Raw genomic sequence first — 27,183 nt, 5'->3', positions numbered from 1 at the left:
ATAGTAAGGCGTTTTTAAGCCAAAAAAAAAACGACATAGTGGAGTAAGGCGTTTTTAAGCCGAAAAAAAATGACAGTATAGTAAGGCGTTTTTAGCCCGAAAAAAACGACATAGTATAGTAAGGCGTTTTTAGGCCGAAAGAAACGACATAGTATAGTAAGGCGTTTTTAAGCCGAAAAAAACTTCATGGTATAGTAAGGCGTTTTCAGCCCGAAAAAAAACGACAGATTAGTAAGGTGTTTTTAGCCCGAAAAAATGACAAAGTATAGTAAGGCGTTTTTAGCTTAAAAAAACGACATAGTATAGTAAGGCGTTTTTAGGCCGAAAAAAACGACAAAGTATAGTAAGGCGTTTTTAGGCCGAAAAAAAAACGACATAGTATAGCAAGGCGTTTTTAGGCCGAAAAAAACGACATAGTATAGTAAGGCGTTTTTAGGCCGAAAAAAACGACATAGTATAGTAAGGCGTTTTTAGGCCGAAAAAAACGACATAGTATAATAAGGTGTTTTTAGGCCGAAAAAAAACGACATAGTAAGGCGTTTTTAGGCCGAAAAAACGACATAGTATAGTAAGGCGTTTTTAGCCTGAAAAAAACGACATAGATTAGTAAGGTGTTTTTAGCCCGAAAAAAATGACAAAGTATAGTAAGGCGTTTTTAGCTTAAAAAAACGACATTGTATATTAAGGCGTTTTTAGGCCGAAAAAAACGACATAGTATAGTAAGGCGTTTTTAGGCCAAAAAAAACGACATAGTAAAGTAAGGCGTTTTCAGCCCGAAAAAAAAACACATAGTATTTTAAGGCGTTTTTAGCCGAAAAAAACCGACCATGTGTAGTCAGGCGTTTTGGGCCGAAAAAACGACATAGTATAGTAAGGCGTTTTAGCCGAAAAAAAACGACCATGTGTCGTAAGGCGTTTTGGGCTGAAAAAACGACCATGTATATATAGTAAGACGTTTTTAGCCGAAAAAAAATGACCATGTATAGTAAGGCGTTTTTGACCGAAAAAAACGACCATGTATAGTAAGGCGTTTTTAGCCGAAAAAAACGACCATGTATAGTAAGGCATTTTTGGACATTTTTAGCCGAAAAAAACGACCATGTATAGTAAGGCGTTTTTGACCGAAAAAAACCGACCATATATAGTAAGTTTTTTTTGGACGAAAAAAACGACCATGTATAGTAAGGCATTTTTGGACAACATTTTTAGCCGAAAAAAATGACCATGTATAGTAAGGCGTTTTTAGCCGAAAAAACCCCCGACCATGTATAGTAAGGCGTTTTTGGACGAAAATTTTAGCCGAAAAAAACGACCATGTATAGTAAGGCATTTTTAGCCGAAAAAAACGACCCTATATAGTAAGGCATTTTTAGCCCAAATTTTTACTCCCAAAAAAACGACCATAAGGCGTTTTTGGCTGAAAAAACCGATCCTGTATAGTAAGGCGTTTTTGGCCGAAAAAACCCGACCATGTATAGTAAGGCGTTTTTAGCCGAATTTTTTAGTCCTAAAAGACGACCATGTGTAGTAAGGCGTTTTTAGCCGAAAAAAACGAACATGTACTGTATAGTAAGCCGTTTTCAGCCGAAAAAAAACGACCATGTATAGTAAGGCGCTTTTCGCCAAAAAAATGACCATGTACAGTAAGGCGTTTTTGGCTGAAAAAAACGACCCTATATAGTAAGGCGTTTTTAGCCCAAATTTTTACTCCCAAAAAAACGACCATGTATATATAGTAAGGCGTTTTTGGCTGAAAAAAACGATCCTGTATAGTAAGGCGTTTTTGGCCGAAAACCCCCCGACCATGTATAGTAAGGCGTTTTTAGCCGAATTTTTTAGTCCTAAAAGACGACCATGTGTAGTAAGACGTTTTTAGCCGAAAAAAAGAACATGTACTGTATAGTAAGGCGTTTTTAGCCCAAAAAAATGACCATGTATAGTAAGGCGTTTTTGGCTGAAAAAAACGATCCTGTATAGTAAGGCGTTTTTGGCCGAAAAAACCCGACCATGTATAGTAAGGCGTTTTTAGCCCAAATTTTTAGCCCCAAAAAACGACCATGTATAGTAAGGCGTTTTTAGCCGAAAAAAACGAACATGTACTGTATAGTAAGGCGTTTTTAGCCCAAAAAAATGACCATGTATAGTAAGGCGTTTTTATTCGAAAAAAATGACCATGTATAGTAAGGCGTTTTTGACCGAAAAAAACGACCATGTATAGTAAGTTTTTTTTGGACGAAAAAAACGACCATGTATAGTAAGGCATTTTTGGACAACATTTTTTAGCCGAAAAAAACGACCATGTATAGTAAGGCGTTTTCAGCCGAAAAAACGACCATGTATAGTAAGGCATTTTTGACCGAAAAAAAACGACCATGTATCGTAAGGTGTCGTTTTTTTCAGCATAAAAATTCATCCAAAAACACCTTACTATACATGGTCGTTTTTTTTCTGCTAAAAATGCCTTACTAAACATGGTCGTTTTTTTCGGCTAAAAACGGCTTACTAATAAACATGGTCGTTTTTTTCGGCTAAAAATTTCGTCCAAAAATGCCTTACTGTACATGGTCGTTTTTTTCGGCCAAAAATGCCTTACTATATATACATGGTCATTTTTTAAGGCGCTTTTAGCCCAAAAAAACGATCATGTACTGTATAGTAAGGCATTTTTGGCCGAAAAAAACGACCATGTATAGTAAGGCGCTTTTAGCCCAAAAAAAACGACCATGTGTCGTCAGGCATTTTTGGCCGAAAAAAACGACCATGTATAATAAGGCGTTTTTTAGACGAAAATTTTAGTCCTAAAAGACGACCATGTATAGCATAGGTGTCAAACTCACGTCCTGGAGGGCCGCTGCCCTGCATGTTTTCCAAATTGAACAGGTTCAACGTCAGGCTTGCGCAGCGCTTGCTGATGATCTGATCATTTGAATCAGGTGTGTTGCAACAGCGAGACTTGGAAAACATGCAAGGCAGCGGCCCTCCAGGACCTGAATTTGACACCTATGATGTATAGTAGTGATGGGTCCATGAGGCCTCATGAGGCGTGTCGACACAATGACACACTGTGTTGATACTGTACTGATACTGTGTCGCTGACCACTGCCACCTGCTGGACCTTCAAAATCCCTGCAGCCAACCCACTTGACAGACTGAACAAACTGATTTGATGATGACGTGTATACAATGCACTACCTCACTCTACCCACAATAGCCACAAGCGCCATTGTTTATGTTGTTGTTTATGCTGTTTATATTGTTTATATTGTCTATACTGTTCAGATTACATGTCTTTTTTATACAGGGTAGCTGCTATCCTTTCTTAGCTGTGTGTGTTTAATGCACAGCATGTTTGCATGCATGTATGCACTGAGGATTGAGAGGAAGAAATTTCATCTATGCTGCATGTCATACATAAAGCATATTTGACAATAAAGATGACATTGACCCTTGACAATTTCATTCACATCCATGCATTCATATTGTATCATTCAATGTGTTTCAATAATGTGAAAATCATGTGAATGAGGATGCTTGTGGGCTTTGTCTTCACAAATTTTGATTTAGAAAAATAAGATGCTCCAGTGTTTTAAATTTCAGTCTGTTGCGTTTAATGCATGCTATTTCCCCTGTTGTGGAGAACACACACACACAATGGAATAAGACATGTCAAAAATCCGAGAGGCACTTGGAGAGACAAGGAGATTTTAATAAATACCTTATTCTCCAAAAGGAGATCAGAATGGCTCTACACGGCGGACAATTTGTATTTGTCCGGAAGCTGCTCCATAATATGCACGTACTGTAGCAACGTCACTCGAGTGAAGCGCGTCTCAGCAGTCGATAGTCTGCTGCTCTCTGCTGTGAGCGCGTGAGCGCGAGCACATACTCGCGGCGCCGACCCAACCCACGCCACATATTAAGCTTTGAACTACGACAACAGCTAAACTAGCCTAGCCGATGTAATGATGGTCAGCAGACAAGGTTTACGTTTTATGTGACTTTTAATAGCAATGTGGCAGAGTCATCAAACATGCGGTGTGCTCACTCGCAGTCACTTTCTGGAACTCCCCCTTATAGGCGGGACCTCTCAATCAACTGGAGTATGACGTACAGTACAAACGTTCATAAAGCACTTCTCATATAATAATAGCCTATTATATGACAGCCGACATGACGCTCGAAGTCAGACGGACACATTTTTTCTGATAATCAGTGTGTTTTCCGTATTGCCCAAACATATATTTTTATTCGAGCGAGGGTGAGGTCTGGCTTGTTTCGGCAATCGGCATCGTGTCGCCAGACGCACTTCCTTAGGATAGACTGTGCGGGCTTTTGCTGCGTCAACGCCCCCTGCACTGAGTCGACGCCCCCTGGACTAAGTGGCGCAGATTGGACTGTGCCAAGCAGCCGATGCAGTCTAAACTGCACAGGTGCAGTTCACGTGTCAATTAGCAGCCTGGACTGTGTCAACGCAGCCGATGTGTCAATTAGCAGCCTGGACTGTGTCAATGCAGCCGATGTGTCAATTAGCAGCCCGGACTGTGTCAACGCAGCCGATGCAGTCTAAACTGCGCCGGTGCAGTTCACGTGTCAATCACGTGACGTAATGAAGCAGCACATGCACCGACACGTGGTTTGCTCTGTGAGGCCGGTGCATGCGTCAACGCATCGGTGTCGCTGGACCCATCACTAATGTATAGTAAGACGTTTTTAGCCGAAAAAAACGACCATGTATAGGAAGGCGCTTTTAGCCAAAAAAAAACGACCATGTGTAGTCAGGCGTTTTTGGCCGAAAAAAACGACCATGTACAGTAAGGCGTTTTTAGCCCGAATTTTTTGCCCCAAAAAACGACCATGTATAGTAAGACGTTTTTAGCTGAAAAAAACGACCATGTATAGTAAGGGGTTTTTAGCCGAACTTTTTAGTCCTAAAAGACGACCATGTATAGTAAGCCGTTTTTAGCCGAAAAAAATGACCATGTATAGTAAGGCGCTTTTAGCCAAAAAAACCCCGACCATGTGTAACCAGGCATTTTTTGCCGAAAAAAAACGACCATGTATAATAAGGCGTTTTTGGCTGAAAAAAACGACCCTGTATAGTAAGGCGTTTTTGGCCGAAAAAAACCCGACCATGTATAGTAAGGTATTTTTTGCCGAAAAAAACGACCATGTAGAGTAAGGCGTTTTTAGCCCGAATTTTTAGCCAAAAAAAACGACCATGTATAGTAAGGCATTTTTGACGAAAAAAAACGACCATGTATAGTAAGGCGTTTTTAGCCCAAATTTTTACTCCCAAAAAACGACCATGTATAGTAAGACGTTTTCAGCGGAAAAAAACGACCATGTATAGTAAGGCGCTTTTCGCCCAAAAAAAACGACCATGTATAGTAAGGCGTTTTTGGCAAAAAAAAAAAACGACCCTTCATAGTAAGGCATTTTTGGCCGAAAAAAACGACCATGTATATATAGTAAGGCGTTTTTAGCCCCCAAAAACGACCATGTATAGTAAGACGTTTTTAGCCCAAAGAAAACAACCATGTATAGTAAGACGCTTTCAGCCCAAAAAAACCCCGACCATGTTATAGGAAGGCATTTTTGGCCGAAAAAAACCACCATCTATAGTAAGGCGTTTTTAGCCCAAATGTTTAGCCCTAAAAGACAACCCTGTATAGTAAGGCGTTTTTGGCCGAAAAAAATGGCCATGTATATATAGTAAGGCGTTTTTAGCCGAAAAAAACAACCATGTTTATAGTAAGACGTTTTTAGCCCAAAGAAAACAACCATGTATAGTAAGACGCTTTCAGCCCATGTTATAGGAAGGCATTTTTGGCCGAAAAAAACGACCATCTATAGTAAGGCGTTTTTAGCCCAAATGTTTAGCCCTAAAAAACGACCCTGTATAGTAAGGCGTTTTTGGCCGAAAAAAATGGCCATGTATAGTAAGGCATTTTTAGCCGAAATTTTTAGTCCTAAAAGACGACCATGTATAGTAAGACGTTTTTAGCCGAAAAAAACGACCATGTATAGTAAGGCATTTTTGACGAAAAAAACCGACCATTGGGCTAAAAACGGCGTTTATAGCCCAAATTTTTAGCCCCAAAAAACGACCACGTATAATAAGACGTTTCGGGCCAAAAAAAAACGACCATGTGTAGTAAGACGTTTTTAGCCAAAATTTTTGCCCTAAAAAACGACCATATGGACAGGAAGGCGTTTTTGGCCGGAAAAAAAAAACCACCCAAGTATCGTAAGGCATTTTTACCGAAAAAAAGACCATGTGTCGTCAGGCGTTTTGGGCCAAAAAAAAAACAACCACGTATATTAACCATCATGTAACGTTAGCATGTCGTACACTTATTCAGCCTGTTGTTCTCTAGTTTTATTTTTATTTTAAATTGCCATTCAAGATGACATGTATGTTTTGGTGTTGGATTTAATCAAATAAATTTCCCCCAAAAATGCGACTTATAAATGTTTTTTCCTTCTTAATTATGCATTTTTTGGCTAGTGCGATTTAGTGCGATCCGGAGCGACGTATAATCCGAAAAATACGGTACTCATAAAGTATACCTCATGCCCTCTTTAGTTGTCTCTGACTCACGACATATCCGCACACTCGATCGGATGAGAAACGAAAGTCTGACAGCTGCGTTCACACAACTCCCTCTAGAATATACCGCCTGAGGCAAACTAGAAAAGAAGGCTGACTGACTGGCTTAGTAGTTCTGCCACTTTCATCTATCTGATATGGGCCTGCGATTTCACACACGATATGGGTGAAGGTATAGGGGACACCCTGCCTTTATGTCTTATAGCAATTGAAAATGAGGAACATGTTGAAGTATGTGAGTGCCTGGCTCACAATCTCTGTTCGACTTCATCCCAGCAGTGGTCCAGTTCTCACACAACTGCCACCAGCCTATTTTTTGTAATTTAGTGTCACCCAAAAAATGTTTAACATCACTTATCATGACTTCTTGAGACTTTTTTGTGCCTCTAATCATGATTGACAGGCACGCCAAATTCCATGCTGCTCAGGGAAACTGGCTTCGGGTGCTGAATTTTCAAACCAATATCAGGGGTGCTTCTAAGTCAATTTTGGGGGTTGTCCCCATCTGAATGCACCAATTTCATCAGCATGTATATTCGGGAAAATTGTCAAGTAAAGGAAAGATCCCACTATGGCGAAGAAAGGATTTCAAAACGGCCTTCACAACCAAACATGGCCCTGGACAGTTAAAGGCACCATTTCAGCAAGAACAGATGTTGCTGGATTAACAACTGACTTGCAAGGCCAACTACTTCCAAACGTTTCTTTCCAAATGTTTATTGTTGAACTATGAACTTACAATGAAGGAGCTTCTATGTACCTGAGCTGTCCGATGTTGTAATGACGCGTCTCTCCGTCAGTTGATCTGATGACGCACACGCTGTAACATGGTCGCAGGTGGCGAAGCTCCAGCAGCACCACGGCCAGATAGTGCACAAAGAGTTGGGAATCCACCAGGGACACGGCGAACTGGACCACACCGTGGTAGTCCTCATCCTGCAATGGAGCACATGACACACAGCGCATATTGAACTACACGACTCAAGTCAAATAAAAATTGGTGATGACTGATTCCATCCATTCATCCATTTTCCAAGCCGTTTATCCTCACGAGGGTCGCAGGCATGCTGGAGCATATTCCAGCCGTCTTCGGGCAATAGGCTGGGGACACCCTGAACTGGTTACCAGCCAATCGCAGGGCACACAGAGACGAACAACCATCCACGCTCACACTCACACCTAGGGACAATTTAGAGTGTTCAATCAGCCTGTCGTGCATGTTTTTGGAATGTGGGAGGAAACCAGAGTACCCGGAGAAAACCCACGCAGGCCCGGGAAGAACATGCAAATTCCACACAGGGAGCTGGAATCGAACCTCTGCACTGTGAGGTCGATTAACAACTTTATGGACTTTGTAGGTGGAAAAGGCTGGGCACCCTCGTTCCATGCAACAGAACACGTCACTTTTAGAATATTTTTTAAATATATTTTTTAATAATCACATGGTAATTCGTGTGATCAAACATTTTTGAAGTAACTGACCTCAGACTTTTTGCCGATAGCAGCTGCTGTTCGGCTGACTTTTGCTTTAATTTGTGAGCGAAGATTTGAGATATGAGTGCTGTATGGTGGCAGTCAATTCAACTCACTTGACAACAGGCAGCACATTGTCAGACAGTGAACTGTTCTTCAGAAAAGAGGTTGACGGCATTTCTATTGATTTTAGTATTTGAAAGATGACTCAAGGCGCCACAGTACTTTTATTTGGTTCACATTGGGGCACCATATTGCCTTCACCTGTGCATCGAGGATCCTGACACCGTAGAAGAGCCAGTAGGACATGGTGAGCAGTAGGGTGAGTGTGGTGAGGAAGGCCCGGCACGCGCACACTCTCGGCAGGCTTGCGCGGGCTGGCCGGAGAAACAGAGCCCAGATGGCCGTGAGGAGCATGAGGAGCTTGAAGGAGAGGGACAGGAAGAGACCTTCGCAGGCGGCGCCGCAAGGCTGCAGTCTTTCGGGCCACATTATTACGGGCAGGAGGAGGAAGACCAGTGGGGTGGCCAGCACCAGCACACCCCCGCAAAGGCCGACAGCTAAGGGGAGGTAGCGGCGGAAACCTCGGGTCCGGTCCTGTATCCCCTTGCCCAAGCCCACCACTTCCTCCTGGGAAATGCTGAGCTCGGAGGTGCCGGTTACTGCTGTGGTGGTTTCCCCCCAGTTGTCATCCTAGAGGTGAGCAAGACGTCTTCATTTTAGTATTTCAAACATCTTGACTGCGAAATTCTGACCTGAGGGACTAATTTGAGCATTTTAGATACAGTGCACCACTGTTCTTGGGGCATAGAGACCAAGCTCGACAAACTTAGTTAGCAAGTAATTGTCGCATATGGTTTATGATTGTATATGGACGCCACAGGTTGGCGGCAAAGCACTACATGGAGCTCTTCGACTCACTTTGACACAGTTCCTTGGCCCCAAAATGCAAAGCACAACAAGAAGGCCTTCAACTCAGACCGAAAGTAAAAAAAAAATTGCAAAGTATTTAAATCCGAATGATTAATGGATGAATTGCATTTACCTTTAAAAGAGAAGGTGGAGGCAGGGGGGTAAAAACACCAGCAGAAGATTCTTGAGAGAATGGTGACCACCTCCAAGGTACAAACGATACATTTTCGTACTCTTGGTGCCAATAAAAAAATCCCCCCGAAAAATCTGAATGTTGCTTTTTAACTACTTTGAAGACATTTGATTGAGCTGTAATTGTGCAAAAAAAAAAAAAAAAAAAAAAACCCCGACCAATCTTAAATGTGTTTTTGGGCATGCAGTTAAAATAGATTTCACTCTCCAACATTTTGGACATTCATAATGAAAAGTCTTCCAAAAATGCTTTGATGTAATGTAGGGTAAGAGGCCCACTGGAGGATGCACACGTTGACATTGCGAATACAACACACATAAAAAGATAAACTCTTCCCTCACCCATCACAATATATTAGAGTCATATTCTTTTTCGTTTTCATCCTCTTATCATATCCGCACCACAAACACTTTTAGATTGTCACTCATTCTCATTAGCTATTCGCTGTCCCCTCAGTGTGAAGAAGCACTGAATAATTCTCCCAACACATGAGCGTAGGATAAAAACATGATATGATTACAAGGGTGTCAATTTGGAGTCTGGAATAGAAGAGCCCTGCAAAATGTTGGATGAAAGTCTTCCCACCAATTAAGTCCATGCTCGATGAATTCCTTTATGGTGCGGCAAATGGGGGAAGGGAAAAATGGAGATTTCATGCGTGAATGTGAACGTTGACTACTGTCTCCTTGACAAACATACGCACAGTACAAACATAAAAAAGGAAGCATACATTCTTCCGACGTCTGCAGATGTTACCACGGAAACCAAGATACCTATACTAATCAGGCTGCTAAAATGTCGCATCCTAACGCGTTGAAAGTGACATAAAGGGGGTGGAGAACGACATGCAGGCGACAAGCCAATGGTAACGAAGGATGCGCATTGACATTTAAAAAAAATAAATCATATTCAAGGGCAAGATAAGAATGACATAATCACATTGCTGTATCATATCGCAGTACGTCAATGTATCACGATACCGCTTTTGTAACTAACTTTGTACAGCATCATATTAGGTGTTAAATGTTGCCCACCTCTGCAAACGTTTTTTTTTTTCCCCAACCAAAGTGTTCATGTGACTAGGTCATGAAGCTGCTAAACAATAACCCTCTGAGAAGAGCCAATACACTGCCGCCATTAACTCTCCGAGGATTAATCCTTAAGATTATCGCCGCACTAATCAGGCCGCCAGATCGCTACGTTAATGCAAAGAGTGGACAGAAAGGCTCAAGAAGGAATTACTGCAGTGTCAGGCCCAGTCAGATAGTCCACCCTGGCCACTTGCATACAGTCACAAACACAAGCCATAAGCCTCAATGGTGACCTTGGGGGTTAACACGGTATCAGTCACCGCACCTGACAGACAAAAAGCCTTAGTTAATATACACTTGGTTGATATGACAAGACCGGCTCAAAGATGAAGTGGTGATACATTAATTCAAGTATATTGATATACTGTATTTGTTGTCAGAGCAACACAATGTATCAATATACTCTGAGATATGAGTCTAGTTGATTTTTTTGATCACACTTTCAACTCAAAACACCTTTCGCCATTGTAATGAACAGAATTGCCTTAATTCATTCCAGGCTCCCCCCAAAACTATTTTTCTTTTAAAGTGTTTTTCAATAAGAAAAGGAGAACTCTATAATACTGTTGTTCATGAAGACATGCAGGAACAACATAATTAAATGAAATGTAAAGAATTTAACAGATATTTTTTGGGCTTCAGTTCAGTGGATGTTGTGCTGCTCTTTCTGGTGTGCTGGCCTTGGCCGCCTGGAGGCAGCTTAATACATGGACATGGTCACAGCTCCCCTTTAAGCTAAAGTAATAATCTTTTTTTCTTTTTTTTTGCAGAGGAAGGAAAGAAAGAAAGAAAAATGGATCATAACAATCCAATGTCATACAACTAATTATACAATATTTGGCCGATGATAAGACCGTATGAAACCGCTTATCTGTCCATTATATATCCGGATACCATATCATGAACATACAATCCTTTACTTTACCTATAAACATACCATGATGCCATATTGTATAATTAACAACAGAATACTTGGTTGCACCATATCACTGATGAGACAAAACAGATACTTTGCACTTTCTGAAAATGAATCATGATAGCATCCCATATTGTGCAGACAAAATATCGGTATTGCAATACCATACAATATTAGATTATTAATAATGCAGTGAAATACTTTTCTGTATTGATAATAAGTCACAATATCCTATCATTAACGATACAATAATTTGCTGAATCAATGTTTTATCCAAGCCCTGCTTCTTAATTGTTTAGTATATGCAAATAAGTAAGGCATGATAGTCCCCGGTCAAAAAGAGATTACCGTATGTGATTTCAGTTTAGTTGAAGCCAGCGCTGCCGGGAAACCCAATCTGCTGCCCTCTGGCATCAAGTCACAACGTCCAATGCTCACAAAGCAGCAAGTGACCAGAGCGCCGCTGGCCTCGTGTCAGTGACGCGCGTGTGAACATGGCAGATTATTCCTATCAGCTTTCCTCAAAGTGCCAAAAAACTGATCTAAGGCAGTAAGAATGTGTGACTCCCTCTTTGTGCAGGAGCTTCTTACATGTGCTGTAATGTGAAAAAAAATAAAAATAAAACGTGAACAACCTGCCCAAGGTGATGATGGCATGCCTACTTGCGACTAGCACAGTTTACCATGCGATGCAGACAAAGGATGGAAAGTGGCGATGGCTATGAGTCATTTGAAATCCTTGGGGTGTGTGTTTTGTCTTTTAGGAGACAGGAGAAAGGAAAAATAGGTAGAGCCGAGGATTTCCTCACAAATTTTGGATGGATGGACTGGTATTTAAGGCCCATAAGGTCACAACCAAGGTACTGAGCAGCACTTATGACACGAACAAAAAAAAAAAAACCTAACTGCCGACTGGCCCTTCTTAAGCGTCACTAATTATACACCTTATATCTCATTTGTTACCTCGGCACAGGTACAGTGGGAGAACCTCTGTGACGACAACAACACAGCGGGCGAGAAGTCATGCCTCAATACTTTTAAATAAAAGCCAGCAAACAAATCTTGTTCCCTTTCAACCTTTTCATGCACCCTGTAACCCAGGGGTGTCAAACATACGGCCTGCGGGCCGGAACCGGCCCCCAAGGAGGTTCGAGCAGGCCCGCGGGGTAATTTAAAAGTGAAAAAAATGCATACAAGACGCGGAATTAATATTTTTAATAAGATGCAATTAGGGGGCACCCTGTTTTGATCGGAGAAGAAGACGACAGCAGTCTCATTCTGTCACTGAGACAGACCCAACAGAGCAGGAAAAGCAAGCTTCCTAATTGCTAGCGAGATAGCATGAGCATCAAAGCCGTATTCTGACGATGACTTTGTTGAACAGATTCATGATGAAGGCGGCTGAACTTGTTCATCCCGAGAAGCGACAAGCTTTTGCCAATATTAGCCTTATGAGGAAAACTATACCAGAGAGGATTTCGGACCTATCAGCAGATTTAGACAGCCAATTGATATAGAGAGTCAAGTCATTTTGTCAAATGTTTTGTAAAAGATATGTTTCTTAAATTTCAACATTTTCCAAAAATAGTCTTATGCATCTTTATACCAAAACAAAGGAAATACATGATATTTTGGTCATTTATAGCAGAGTATGGTGTAATTTTAATGGTCAGGCCCACTTGACAACCACCGAGGCCGTATGTGGCCCCCGATGTGAAATGAGTTTGACACCCCTGCTGTAACCTGATAACATGATAAGCTGTCCACTGTAGTAACCGCTGTGCCTGAAAGGGTTAAAAAAGAAAAAAAATCAAGCACTTGCTGGTTACACTGCGTCCCATATACTGTAGCAGTCTTTTCATATATGGGGTTCGAATATACGGGTCAAGCTGCACAAGAGCAACAATAATCCTCTATGATCCCTTGGCATTATTGTATATCTTGCTGAAATGTCAACCTGGATTAAGCAATTTTGATTAATGCTGACATGGCCAGTTTCTGTGAAAGTACCTGGCCCTCTTCACCAGGATCCGCCCCTGGCGAGGGCTCCCCTGGCAGCGGCTCGCCATTGTGCACCGGCGAATCTTGGGAGGACGTCTCCGGGGGATTGATGATGACCGACTTCTCCGAGCGGCTGCTTTCTTTATTGCCGCAGGCCTTGTGACGTTCGCGGCCCCGCTCGCTGAACGGAGGACGAAAAAGATGGCGTGAGGTCAAGGGAACGGCAATGCGCTCACCCGCCATCACATGGAATGGAGAGCCAGAGCTGTCTCAAATTTGGTGACGTATGGCTCGGCCGTTTTAATCCATGAGAGAGTTTCAAGCAAATGTGTGCTGTTCATCGTTGCAATCAGTATTTTAGGGCAGAAACACAAAATAATTAGACAGGAGATACTCTCATCGAGTGCTGTAACATGACGTGTGACTCGTGGTTTGTTGCGTCATGATTTTTCACCCTCTAACAATTCACGTGACCTTACTTTCAGATGCTAGCAAAACAAATTGAGCTGTGTGGTCAACTGCTGATTTATGTCGACCAAGTGAGGAGACAACTGGATTTGAAAAAAAAAAAAGGAAAACAGGATTCAGAAAATCATTTAAAAATAGTTGATTATGGAAATACTGTATATTCATTTCATCTTGGAGGGTGAAGTAAAATGTTCTCTCATTTGCAAGTCAGACCGAGTGTATCAGTGATTAGAGCCGCCGAGCTGTGACGCCCCCAAATCACATGACGGTCTGTCAACCGCCTCCCTCCCGCACTTGACCAACTCCTCAAAGTTATCCTGAGACCCAAATCAACAACAGAACTGACAAGAAACTCACCCATGTCGGTTTGACCTCCCCGAGCGGCTGGAATAGCCCGAGTGGGTCGACTCTGTGTCCATTCCGTTGGCGTTCACGGGCGCGCTTTTTTTTTTTTTTTTTGTGCTGGAAGGAAGTGAAATGTTTGGCGGCGGTCCTTGGGAGGACCAGGAGGTTGCTATGGAAACAGGCCTATAAAAGACCTCAGGAATCCACAGCCAGTGACTACAACCTCGTACAACTTCTTTGGCAACCGCACTGACCTGAAAAACACACATGCGCGCACACACACACACACACACACACACACACACACACACACACACACACACACACACACACACACACACACACGCCATCAACACTTGTTAAACTAAAACAAAATACAGTTGTGCAACTCCATTTCTTTAGCCTTACATCATCGCTCAAGTCACTTTTCGCTTTCTGTCACAATATCAATAAAATAATTTGCTCAGAATTGTGCTTTTTCTTTGTGTCTGCGTTGATTCTGAGTCATGCATAGCAAGAAAATGAAACACTGGAGGATTTTTTTTTAAACAATCAAATAATCCATCACACCTAATATTGGAGCTTTGACTCATGTCAAAAAAATTTCATGTGACCTGACAGTTCTTAACTTCTTCTAAAAAGAAAATAATTCTCCCAAATCCTGGTTTCAACCCCGAATTTGAAACCTTAACATAAAATAATTTGAAGCCCTAACCCTAACTTGAAAACTTCACCCTGCAAGAAACCTGAACTTGAAACTCAAATTTGAAAGCCCAACTTTAAACCGTAATTCTAATTCGAGGACAGTTCTTCAAACCCTAATCCTGGGTCGAAACAGTAACTTCACACCTTAACACAAATTTTCCGACTAAGTGTCACTCTAGCACAACAGCCATTGAAGTCCAAATCATCACATCGTGCAGTTGTATTGTAGGACCGCTAAGTGCATTCATTCCAGGAAAAAGTCCGACAGCATTTAGGTTACGAGCTTAATTCTGATATATTGACACAAAGGAAATAAATTAGATAAAAATTCAAACGAAAAAAAAAAAGGCCCCAGATGTTCGACGAGGTTCAAATGCACGTCTAATGACGCTCATGTTTTATTCATCTCATGCGAACGCACAGTCATTTCCAATGATCTGTCCAGACTCCAGGCTGTCCTTTCCATTTGCGGACACGATGATGTCCCGCCGCTTGGTCGTCCACGACCATTCATTACCCTGTCGCTTCGCTGTTGTCATGGCAACTGCCCGTCTATCACACGACAAGGACAATCTTGCATGTAGGAGGTTATTCTCTATGCAGATTGTTCACAAGGTGTCTGTCATTTCTGTTTTCGACGAGCTCCTTCCCATGAAATCTGAGAAACAATCCCGTGCATTGCTAATATAGGTTAAGAAGTTACATCGGGCAGCGCTACTGGTTTTGAAGGCCCTGGGCAGATTAAGTCTACATGGCACCAAATAGGCTGAAATCTGATTGGATGAAAAAAAAAAATGAACATCCACATACACAGACTGGGAGCAGTGCAGCCAAGAGAAACACGATGGAATGAATAGAATAAAACATCATGAAAAATCTTCTGGGGTGCCACTTCATTACATTTCGTGTCTACGTCTCATCTGGGCTGACATCTGGAGCGTCCACTGTTGCCGCGGCAACGCCGCAAGCCGAGGAACCCAATTAAGCAATAACAATCAATCAGACTGAGAGATGTGCAAGATCGACTTGTTCGTCTGCATGTGAGCAGGGGGGGCTGTATGCGTTACCGAGAGCACAATGGCCTCACAATCTTCGCCCGACGGCCCGACGCGCTTTGATGAATAAGATGATGATCTGATGACTAACTGTTAAACCCCGCCTCCCGGGTGCCGGCCTGTGGGCCAGAAGAGGCGGAATGTGGGCCAAGGCGAGAGAGGTGGCATTGAACCAGGCCATCCGGAAAAAATGTCCGCCACAGGGAAAGAAAAACTATCGCTTACAAGCTGAGACATTCATATTAATAAAAATGACAAGTGGGACTCCTGATGCACTGAATGTCAAATTTCTCTCTCTCTCTCTCTCTCAATCTCTCTCCCCCATCCTGTTTCTCTCAAACCACCTCCCCCCTCTAAAATGCTAGTTTTCCTTTGAGACATTTACAGTAATACGCAGCAAGATGTCCGGTGATGCATGAGTGCGGATGCGCGCGGTCGAGTGCGCCGAGAAGAGAGTGAGGAGCGAGAAAGTGACACTAATGTAAAACAAACACTCATTAGTGCGTTTATTTAGCGGCTGAGGAGCCTCCGTCATCATGCGTGAGCACATCCGCTCGCCAGGCGGCCTTCCAAAAGACAAAATACACATTATTTGTATATTACTATTGCGCGCAACAAAGTCCAGATTCGTAAGGTCACATCACGTCTGAGCCGTGATTCAGTGGATACATTTTACATGGAAGGCAATCATTTTGACACTAAGCCACGTGAACAGCGTTTTACCGATAACCATATTGAACAAGAAGTAGATCAGCACCAGCAGAGTGTCCCAATGTTAGCGTTAGATGTGCAGTGGGACCTCTAATGCAAAACCAAAATGATTTTTCACAAAGGATGAAAATGGAAATAATCTGTTCCGGGGTCGAAGAGACAGCAATGTCATTTTTGCACACTCTATTTCTTGTCGTACGGAAACGAGCCTGATTTTAAGGCATGCAATTGAGCGACTATATCATATATCGCATTTTCTGCTGGGTCAAGGATAGTCTGACTTTTTTTTTTTCATTATACTAAAAACTAGACGATAGCAACTACATCTTGCAGAGAGAGAGCGAAAAAAGTGGGCATCCATAACAACATTATCAACACTTTTCCTTATGGAGGGAGCAATTCATACACTACACTGTGTGCATGTGGAACATGGACTGCCCGGGGAAAAATGTTAAGCCTCTCGTCGATGAGAGATGAATAACAAGAGATATAATTGAATTAAAAAAAAAAACGTGCAGACAAGGAAACAGTTCAAAAACAACCTGACGGCTACTTTCGAAGAAGCACCTGACTGACTATTAATCCTTTGGGGAAGTCATATGCATATGCAAATGGGGCCCCTCCCCAACCACAGACATCTTGCTTCATCACACAGGAAGTTGACAATACAATCACAGAGAGAGAGCGAGAGAGCGAGAGAAAGTAACAAGGCCTAATTTTTAATCGGCACACTAAACCAACAGATGACATGAAGTTATAATTCACATAGAATACATTTTATGAGTGCAAAGAAATATATTTTTCTAAAATGGACACATCAACAAATTCAACTAGCCCTAACTTCGGCAGTCGGCGCATGTTTTCGTCGATTAATGAAAATAATACAATACAATGGACTGTATGTGAGGGTTTTTGTTTTTTATTTTCTTTTTTTTTTTTTATATGATAGTCCATTCTAGTTTCGATCAGCCACGTCGCATGGCATGATTTTTGGAAAGAGCTTGGCTTGGGTAAAACAAGAAAACTTCAGTCTGCAAAGCCAGAACTGAGATTCGACCCCTAATCCTCAGAACTGTGGGGCAGACTTGCGAACCACTAGGACAACCGGCTGCTTTGTTTAACAGCCAAGACAATAATCCACACTACCTTACATTTGATCACCTGTGCCGATGCATGCTGCATGATGATGCTGGAGTGTTGTACTTTTTAAATTAAAGAAGTAATGCAAAGAAGCCAAAGAGGTGCAGCTTCCATTTGAGTTCTGCCGTGACACCATACATGACCTAGTGGGCATCTGATGTTAATTCAACATCAGTATGACATCCAAATCCAATCTTCAACATCAAATTGATGTCGAACTGACGTCACCCACCGTAGCATGGGGAACCCCCCCCCCAAACAAACTCCACACAGGGAAGCACCAACTTTTGTTTGGGTGGTCACAGCATTAACCACTCGCAACCACCGTGCCTGCTCCATAATACAACAGAAACAAGTTCTAGTTACATTTGGCCTCCAAACAGTGCCAAGCGAGAGTCAGACTGAGGTTTGGAATGTGAGATTCCACTAATGCAATTCCGGCACCTTAAATGACCCGGATCAGCCTCACACTTCATCACATGCTGAAGCCTGGTTGCCATGGCACCTGTACACCCCCCCCCCCTCCCATCACCACCCTGCGCCACAACCCTTCATACATCCGAGAGCATGTGCTGTCTGCTTTCCTTCCTGTAGCATTGATTTCACTGGTCAACAGCAAATTTTAATCAGAGGCGGCTTTATGGGTCCATCAACGCTAATTTTGATGCTGATTTAAAAGAATTAAAAATACAAACAATTAAGTTGGACCCGTCAAAGCTTGCGCAATTGAGATTTTACCTTGCGTTGCGATTTACGTCTTTAGCGCTCCAGAAAAAAAAAATTCCACCTGTTGCTGAACCTAACACTTACTTCCTAAATATGATTAAATACATTATATTATGATTATGATGGTGATGATGATGATTATTATTAAAATCTGATGTGCTGAAAAAAAATGCTCATTTAGAAATGCGGACTACAGCACGGAGCGGTCGAAAGACAATCACAAGGAACATTTTGAGAGTGATATCAATTTCCATTCACACTCGGGTCATCACTGACTTGAAGCCACGCTGACTATACTGTACCAAAGTCAGGAGACTACACCATCACAGACCAAGTCAGAGATAAACCTGCTTTTCTTTTTTTAAACAAATCACTCAAGCACTGTATTCAAAGATGACTTTTCATGTTTAAAAAATAAATACATTTGAGCAACGGAGGCACATGTGTGAGATGGTTATTACCTCAATTATGCATGTACTGTTCAGGAGAGCAACGTTTCATGCATTTCTCCGAACAAACCTTTGTCCAAAGCAATCGGTGGAATAAAGACATCGTTGTGACGTGTTTTTAAAATCATTTCAATAAAAGTACATCGCATAGGGTGGGTGAGGGGGGCAAGGGGTGATTGCATGGGGAGGGTCTATTCTCCAGCCACACGACACCAGCGTGTAAAATAGTCCACTCTTCATTAACACCCGCAATACAAAATCCTGTCAAGAAGAGGACAAATCACAATGATCCGATTGACCGCCCTGATCAATAATCCACGCGTGGAGGACGTGTGCGTGCATGCGTTTTGCATGCAGGTTGTGTAAAGCAAGGCTTCATCCAGCTGTGCAGACGGCGGCTGCCTGCCTGCATTTTTCTTTTATCCGGGGATGGGATGCACCGGATCCTCTATTATCACACACATACAATACTGTTATAATCTTCTAAATCGTTTAAAAAAAATCGATTTAAATGGCATTTCGGACGGCGTCACGTCATCCGAGTCCTTATTTCATGCTCGTCATCGTGTCGCAGGTAAAAAGCCACCCGTGGCTGCGTTGAACTTGAACGAATCGTGAACGTCTCGCGTGGGTTAGCGGAATCATTAATTGGTGGAACGATGACCGTTTGTGGTTGGTGACGACGACGAGGGTCCTACCTTTCCTCCTCATCGTTCCTTAATCAGGGGCGAAGACGCTTCCCTCATTCGAGCGCAGCCATTGTGCTGACAGGAGCGCAGGGCACCATGGAGGAAGCTCCTCTCCTCCTCACACACACGCACGTAAGAAGCGCACGCACACGCGGTGGATTCAATTAGGGCGATGTAGCTTATTGCCGCCAGAGGGCGCCCTTACAAAGTAGCACAGTTTACTTTAGTTGGACGTCGCACAAAACGTATCCGGAAGTCCGTTTGCACTCATCGCCGTACTGCGCATGTGTAAAACCGGCCCGAGGACGGTACGCCGTTTATTTGAACCGTGTTTGTTGTTGTTTTTACCAGCGGAAATGGGTTTGTAATCTAGACATAAGATTTGTAAATAAATAAATAGATAAATAACAATAGAAATTATGTAACTACAATTTTTTTAAATCACTGCTGGGGTTTTTTTTTGGGCACACAGAAGTTATCATCATAAAAATAGGATATACATATTCTACATGAAACAAAAACATAAAAAAGAAAAACAACCACAAATGCGGGCTACTGGAGTAGCAACCAAATAGAATACAGAGACCTCGAAATACAGTCAAAGGAGGAATTAAAACACATTAAAAAGAAAAAAAAATGCTGGATAAATGCCTTACCTGCAAAAATTGGCGTTTGTCACAAACAAAATTCAAGTATGCATACTGTCCTCACTGCTCCGGCCTGTGTGCTATATAAGTGCATAACTGAGCCGGAGCATGTTTTCCTTCCTTGTACAGTTTAAAGACTGGTGGTCATCTTTACAGCCAGCATTACCGCCATTTACTGACCCGGATGTGGAATCGATCAGACGTGAATGAGACTTTTTGCTACTGATTGTTGCAAACGTAACTATTAATGAAATAATCTTTACCACGCATATTTGTGACAAACAAGAAAGTTAACTCATTTTCGCGTGTCAGGGCAACTAAGGGATTTTACAGTGTTTAGTCAAAAGATTTTAACCCGCAATAGCTCAAACAGTTAAACTTAATGACCCTTGAATGGCCTTCATAACCTTCCCTGTCCCATTCGCGGTCAACTCTGATGTGGTATCATACCGGCCTCCCTGTGGCCAGACTACTTTGTGCACAGCGTGTAGACAAAGCGTGTAGTGCTCCTCCTGCTGCTGCTGCTGCTGTGAACATGAAGAATGCCACCAGCCCCCCAGGCCTAATCACACAGCAGAGACGCACATAATACAGGCACACGAGGAGGAGCGTACTTTGTATAATGCCTGAGACTAATGGAGAAGGTCAACAGTAAGTTCACATCCATAGCCTGATCCTCAGATAAACGACATCACCGGAATTTGAGGATTAAAATTGTCAAGTATTTAATTTCCATAAAATGAAAATTTAATGTCAGATGAAGTTTTGTGTGAGGTTTTTCTCCAAGCTTTGTGTGCCTTTTGACTCATTTCATGTGCATTGTACATCTGTGTTAGTGTCTCCAGAGAGAAGCTAAAGATGGATGGCGGTCATCTGGAGAAACACCTGCCACCCCTCTGTAGGGGACCAAACCATAAAATACGAAGAATTATTTGACAGAACCTCTCAAAGGAGCATAACAAATCACATGGGCCGTTCACTGCTAATCAATACCATTAAGACTATTTGCATCACAACTGAAACGTTCTGGGTTGAAATTTCAACTTGGGCCTTTCTTCGTGGCGCTTATTCTCATTTCCAGAAACATGTTAATTTAGTCGACTGTCCTGAAAGAATCCATATGTGCGAATGTGAATGGTTGTCTTGTGTATATGTGCCTGGTGATTGACTGGCGACCCTCGGGTGTACGCTGCCTACCCACCAATATCAGTTCTGACAGGCTCCAGCTCAACCACAAACCTAATTGAGGACAACAAGTATTGGAAATGGAAAGGTGGTTGGATTTATTGTCTATATTTAAAATAAATACACTACATACAGTTGTGTAGGTCATGTCGACCTTACATTCTGGAGGTTCTGCGTTTGAATCTCCACTCTGTGCCTGGGTGGGTATTCAACGGATACTTAGGCTGTCTCTCAGATTCAAAAACATGCATTTGGGGTAAATCAGTGATGTCCAAACTACAGCCCAGGGGCCATTCGTAGCCCGCACTGCACTTTTTAGCAAATACTGTACATACTCCAAATGCCATTTAACATGAGCTGCCTTGGGAGTGTGATGTGTTTTGACACGGGGCGGGTGAGGGGGTCTTGTTGTATATCATGTTTTGATTTTGTAGAAAGGTAAATGTGCAAATACAGCTAAAATAGGCACACCATATCTCTTTATAGCACTCTTGTGAATAAAGATAATTCATTTTTAGAAGCACAAATGGTTTCCTTCACTCTTCGCTCGATATCAAGTTCCAATTTTTGAGCATATTGCATTAAAAATCCTCCACTAATTGCTTTAAAGGGGGCCAGTTTGTGACAGATTGCTCTTGCTTTGGTTCTGAAGAGCTGGGATTCAGTTGATATTCAGTGAAGGGGCAGACCTTGTTTTCCGAAACAAGCCACTAGATGGTGCTAAAACTACACAGACAGAAAAACATGGCCTTTCTAACGCTTGATATATATATTTTTCGATACTTATATAAAACACACGCTTAGTAAAAAGCCTACATTCCAAATGCTAAATTTGTGTGCATTTTTGCCACTTGAGCAAAAAAAGTCAAATTAAAAGTTCCTTTAACTGTCTGTCGTTCCTCATGTGCGCTGTGTGTAAATGTCATAAGGGAAGTGGGCTACATCTTATGCTTATCCTGTCTCTGATCAGTACACTTGACAGTGAAATGATCCATTTTCTATTCTGACTATCTTAATATATTGAAGTGGAAATGTCCTCCATTTCGTGGCGGTCTTCGGAGGCACTTCCTAATGGGTGAGCCCAACATGCAATGCCATACATGCTGATTTATATAGCGCTTTCACAACAGCGGCAGCTGTAACAAAGCGCTTAACAAAACAGTTAACATAAAGTAAAATAATAAACACAACACATAACATAAAACACGGACAGTCGTGCAGTCCGAACCACTTTTCCATCACACGCTTTGTTGTTTGAAGCAGTTTGAGATGAAAGAGGAGAGAATCAAAGTGTCCTTTAACCAGTGGATCAGAGACGTCATGCTCAAAATGTGCACACGTCGGCTACAAGCACGTTACTTCCTTGATATTATCTTTACAAGGCGGCGGTGGGTAATCAACACGATCCAAGTCATGTCCCTAAATGTTTGGAAATATGTACTTATCATTCTCACTGGGTTCGGAATCATCCTGCTGCTGCGCCTCATCACCATTGGGGAGGTAAGATAAATTTGTTACATCTTTTTTATTTTATTTTATTTTTGCATTTTACAGTTATAATAATAATGATAATAATACATTGTTCTCACAAGTTTATGTGCCTCGGAACTGGAAGAATTTGTAAGTTGTGTACCACTTTTTAAAACATGACAGGTCAAGAAACACATTTATTTTATTATGGGATTCAAATTAAACTGTTGGGCATTTCAGAATAGGACAGTTAGTCTATAAAATGTCTATATAATATCTATAAATAAAAACATCATATTTTTAACATCACATCAGTCAAAAACATAAGACACGTTTACATTAGTACGTACAACAATACATTTGTGCCGTGAAATCTTGCATTTACGCCTTACAATGATTTCCTTTTATACGACATACTCGTCGTCTAAACGTCGACGTCATTCAAAGAACAACAAAAGATAAGACGCACGCACTTGTCAGACTGGATAATTGCACAGTCCGTCGACGTCATTCAAAGAACAACAAAAGATAAGACGCACGTACTTGTCAGACACGAATTGCACAGTCGTAAAAGAAATGCATTCAATTTGGCTGCACATGGTATTTGTCACTTTGTCTGTCTTGAGGAGGAAGCTATTCCATCACTTGATGGCACGATAGGTAAATGCCTTTATCTATCACATCAACTGCGAATCTAGTGGAACGAGGATGTATTCAACTGCACCTTTAAATTGTAGAAAATACAAGTCAGTTACGTAATTTGGCGAAATTTCTTTCCCTTCAACCACAGTGCAGTGGTGCGGGTATAGTTAACATAAAATAACAAAATAATCGACACTCTGTGAGAAGGTAAATCATAGTTGCTTGTTATTGCAATACTAGCTCGCCTATATTGCCGGAGATAAATTCCTTGTGTGTTGTACATACTTGGCCAATGAAGATGATTCTGATTCTCAAATATCGTGTCTTTTCTTCAGAAGTGGAAGTACGATATAGTGTCACCAATGTACAAGGTTCAGACCCGGAAGCAGTCATCAAATCTTTCTGAAAGCCTCCAAACATTTCACCACAATATCACCTTCTGTGCACATGTGGCCAAGTCCCTGTCACCTAAAGAAGAGCAGGAGGAACGCAACCTGTTGAACTCCATCGCCTGGCCCCATCCTCCCTCTGGCTCAGCATCGCCGGACCTGTCCCACACAAGTGACCCGGCTCACAGCTTGTTCACAATCGTTCCTTCCAAAAACGACCAGCACTGGTACGTGGGCGACCAACTGGAAGTGCAGGTCCACTTGCGTGACTTCAAGGGCCGACCCAAGCGTTACGGCGGTGATTTCCTGTTAGCTCGGTTACACTCCCCAAAGTACAGGGCGGGTGTGGCTGGACAAGTGTTGGACCACGAAAACGGACTTTATTCGGTCCGATTTCCATTGCTGTGGAAGGGCTCGGCCCAGGTTGATGTCATGATGGTGCACTCGAGCGAGGCCGTCGCCGTGCTGCGGCGCCTGAGGGAGGAACGGCCCGATCGAGTCTTCTTTGTCAGCATCTTTCGCCGTGGCCGTCATTCGGAGAAGACGGTGTGCAACATGTGCCTGCCGCCAGACAAGGGGCCACTATGCAACTACACGGACCTTCACTACGGTGAGCAGTGGTACTGCTACAAGCCCAAAGGGCTCGGCTGTGACACCAGATACAACCACATCACAGGAGGCTACGCCAAAAACCTCATCACCAAAAAGGAGGCTTTGCTCTTTCAGAGGTTTGTGCACATAATAATTGATTGACATGAGAATTTCAAACAGAACTAGCTATTGCTGTTGGAAAGTTCACCTCTACTATTGTTTATATAGAACTTGGTTTCATCCCTGTGTGACCTATCATCAATACCGAGTATTTTATTTTTATTATTTTCCACACGAAAAGGCGCACTGGATTACGAAATTCCCAATTCACAGCAGCAAAGTTACGAAAGGGAAAGAAGTAGAACAACAAAATATAGGAGCTGCTGGAAAGGCAGCCACTCTTGCGGCGCCATTTTGAAGTCAAAATAACAAAAACACAACACAACACAACACATAGGACACAGACAATCGTGCAATCTTCACCATTTTCTGCATACACTTTGTTGTCTGAAGCAGTTATAGATGAAAGAGGAGAGGATCAAAGTTTCTCCATTGCGAGACTAATAAAGGTTTTCTTATATATTGGACGCACCTATTATACGACGCAATCTACAATGCATCCACTAGATGGAGCTACACTTAAGGAAATGCCAACAGAACACTACGCTACACCCTTATTTATATAGCGATGATCAGATTTCAGTAAAATTTATTTAATAAAGCAGCGACACAGTTCACTTAACCAACAGCAAGTTAGAACATTGACTCATTAACGTTGAACTCTCTTGCCGCTGCTCTATTTCCGTGTTCAACTGCGAAACCGATCACCTTAAGTTTGAACTCTGCGTTGTAAGCATGTCTCTAGCAAAGAGCTATTTGGGGGTTGAAATATTACCGTTATGACCACACACAAGGCGCATCGGATTTTAAGGCGCGCTGTGAGCTTTGAAGAAAATGGAAGGCCTTTAGGTGCGCCTTTTAGTGCGGAAAATACGGTACAATGCAGCGATGGGGACTTCCTTTTTCATGGATGACATGCACGATGTTCCTTTTGAACACCATCTCTCGCAAGTGATGGTGGAATCGCATGATTGATGTTCCAGTTGCAACCTTTCTAATCCACCTTTCGCTTTATTTAATGCCAGTGGCAAGAACATCAAAGTTCCCATCCACGCTTCCACAACAGACTCCATCAATGTGCTGCCTTCTAGGAAGGGTACTGCAGACCTTCAAACGAATGATTCACTTCTTTTTTTTTTGGGGGGGGGGCGCTGCAATTTCATCAACATCATTGTGTCTGTCATCCATTTAGAAAGCAGCCGTCAAAAATTGGACCCCGTGAAGCTGGCGACGTCTGGGTACTATTACCAGGATTCGTGGAGGCCATTGGACGGCGTTCCCATGCGCCAGTTTAACAAGGCATCTGCCATCACTCAGTGTTTGACCAACAAATTAGTCTACATGTACGGCGACTCCACTATGCGCCAGTGGTTCGAGTACTTCCTCACTGTACTTCCGGGTGAGCATTTCCATCTCATAACACCTTTTTATCTTAAGTAGGTACACGACCGCGACCCTAGTGAGGATAAAGCGGTTCGGACAATGGATGAATGAATGAATGAATACATTCTAATGAGGGGGGAAAAAAGTTATTTGCTAGCATTTTGTGGCATCTGTAGAAATCATCTGTCTTTGTATTCTGCTCTGCAGGCTTGAAAAATATCACCCTGGAGAAACCCAAAAAGCAGGGGCCCTTTATGGCAGTGGACGTCACCCACAATATTCTGCTCAATTACCGCTTCCACGGCCCACCTATCCGCATCCAGCCCGTCATGATCAGCGAGTTGCGCTACATCGCCAACGAGCTGGACGGCCTGACCGGCGGTCCCAACACGGTGGTGACGCTCGGCATCTGGGCTCACTTCAGCACTTTCCCCGTGGAGGTGTACATACAGCGTATTCGGCATATCCGCAAGGCGGTGGTGCGACTCCTGGACCGGTCCCCAGAGACAGTGGTGGTCGTCCGCACGGCCAACCCTCAGGCCCTAAAACGGGACGTCAGCTTGTACAAAAGCGACTGGTTGATGCTGCAGCAGGACATTGTGTTACGTGCCATGTTCAACGGTATCAACGTTATGTGGGTGGATGCCTGGCAGATGTGCGTGGCGCACCGCGAACCTCACGACCAACACCCTCCTCGGCCCATTGTCAAGACCATGGTAGATATGATGTTGTCCTACATTTGCCGTAATGCCACCAGGAAAAATGCATCATTTTTGTCAAATGAATCAGGTTGAAAGTGTGATTGCATGCTCGAAGCCTCACCGAAACGGAAAAAAATGTGAAGTTGTAATTGATGGAATCACAGTATTTTAATAAAACTAACAGAGCGAGTAATCCTTCCGTGCTGACTGACGATCCCTATTCAGAGGGCCGTGAAAAATGGAAATAACTGAACAATGGCTGTAGGGGGGGCCGTGGAGCTAAAAATCATCTTATCCTTGTGCATAGAATTGATTTCGACAAGTAAAACAGTTATTACTTCCCCTCGCAGCTGTATCGCACCCACTTAACATTTGTTATTGAACCAGTCAAGCGCGTCTTCCACTTGCAGACCAAGGAGACGATTGACTTTGGATGCTGACAATGAAACTTGAGTGCTTCTCCGAGTTCGGCTCGCCTTCACGGTTCAGTGCAAATCGTTTCATCACTTCTGAGGGCCGCAAGAGATTTTTGGCAGTGCGACTCTCACGATGCTGACAAACATGTAATAGC

The 27,183-nt window shown here is 42.6% G+C and overlaps 2 protein-coding genes across 3 annotated transcripts in view; one reads left to right on the top strand and one right to left on the bottom strand.

The window, feature by feature from the left end:
* Window positions 1–19,627, bottom strand: part of LOC147198142 (vang-like protein 1) — a 32,929-nt gene extending 13,302 nt beyond the window's left edge. Inside the window, exons 1-5 of the mRNA XM_086124313.1 lie at window positions 19,494–19,627; window positions 14,022–14,263; window positions 13,206–13,377; window positions 8,348–8,776; window positions 7,371–7,546 (exon numbers count right to left, since the gene is read on the bottom strand). Coding sequence (XP_085980439.1) covers window positions 7,371–7,546; window positions 8,348–8,776; window positions 13,206–13,377; window positions 14,022–14,083 — 839 coding nt within the window. The 5' untranslated portion in view covers window positions 14,084–14,263; window positions 19,494–19,627. The remainder of the gene's footprint in view (window positions 1–7,370; window positions 7,547–8,347; window positions 8,777–13,205; window positions 13,378–14,021; window positions 14,264–19,493) is intronic.
* A 3,051-nt stretch (window positions 19,628–22,678) lies between these two features.
* On the top strand, window positions 22,679–26,805 carry LOC147198141 (NXPE family member 3-like). Of its 2 annotated transcripts, none has more exons than XM_086124454.1 (5): window positions 22,679–22,816; window positions 23,887–24,545; window positions 25,554–25,624; window positions 25,721–25,927; window positions 26,119–26,805. In XM_086124454.1, exons 1-5 carry the CDS (start codon window positions 22,730–22,732, stop codon window positions 26,703–26,705), a joined length of 1,611 nt encoding a protein of 536 aa, XP_085980580.1. In that variant the 5' UTR covers window positions 22,679–22,729; the 3' UTR covers window positions 26,706–26,805. The 2 variants fall into 2 exon arrangements, with proteins under 2 accessions (XP_085980580.1, XP_085980579.1); XM_086124453.1 differs by having other exon boundaries at window positions 23,764–24,545.
* Window positions 26,806–27,183: the final 378 nt, after the last annotated feature.

This window comes from Hippocampus guttulatus, chromosome 11, assembly GCF_054856545.1.
Source record: "Hippocampus guttulatus isolate MCC_2025c chromosome 11, RoL_Hgut_1.0, whole genome shotgun sequence".
NCBI classification, from domain to species: domain Eukaryota; kingdom Metazoa; phylum Chordata; class Actinopteri; order Syngnathiformes; family Syngnathidae; genus Hippocampus; species Hippocampus guttulatus.
This window is presented reverse-complemented; position numbering and strand designations above follow the sequence as displayed.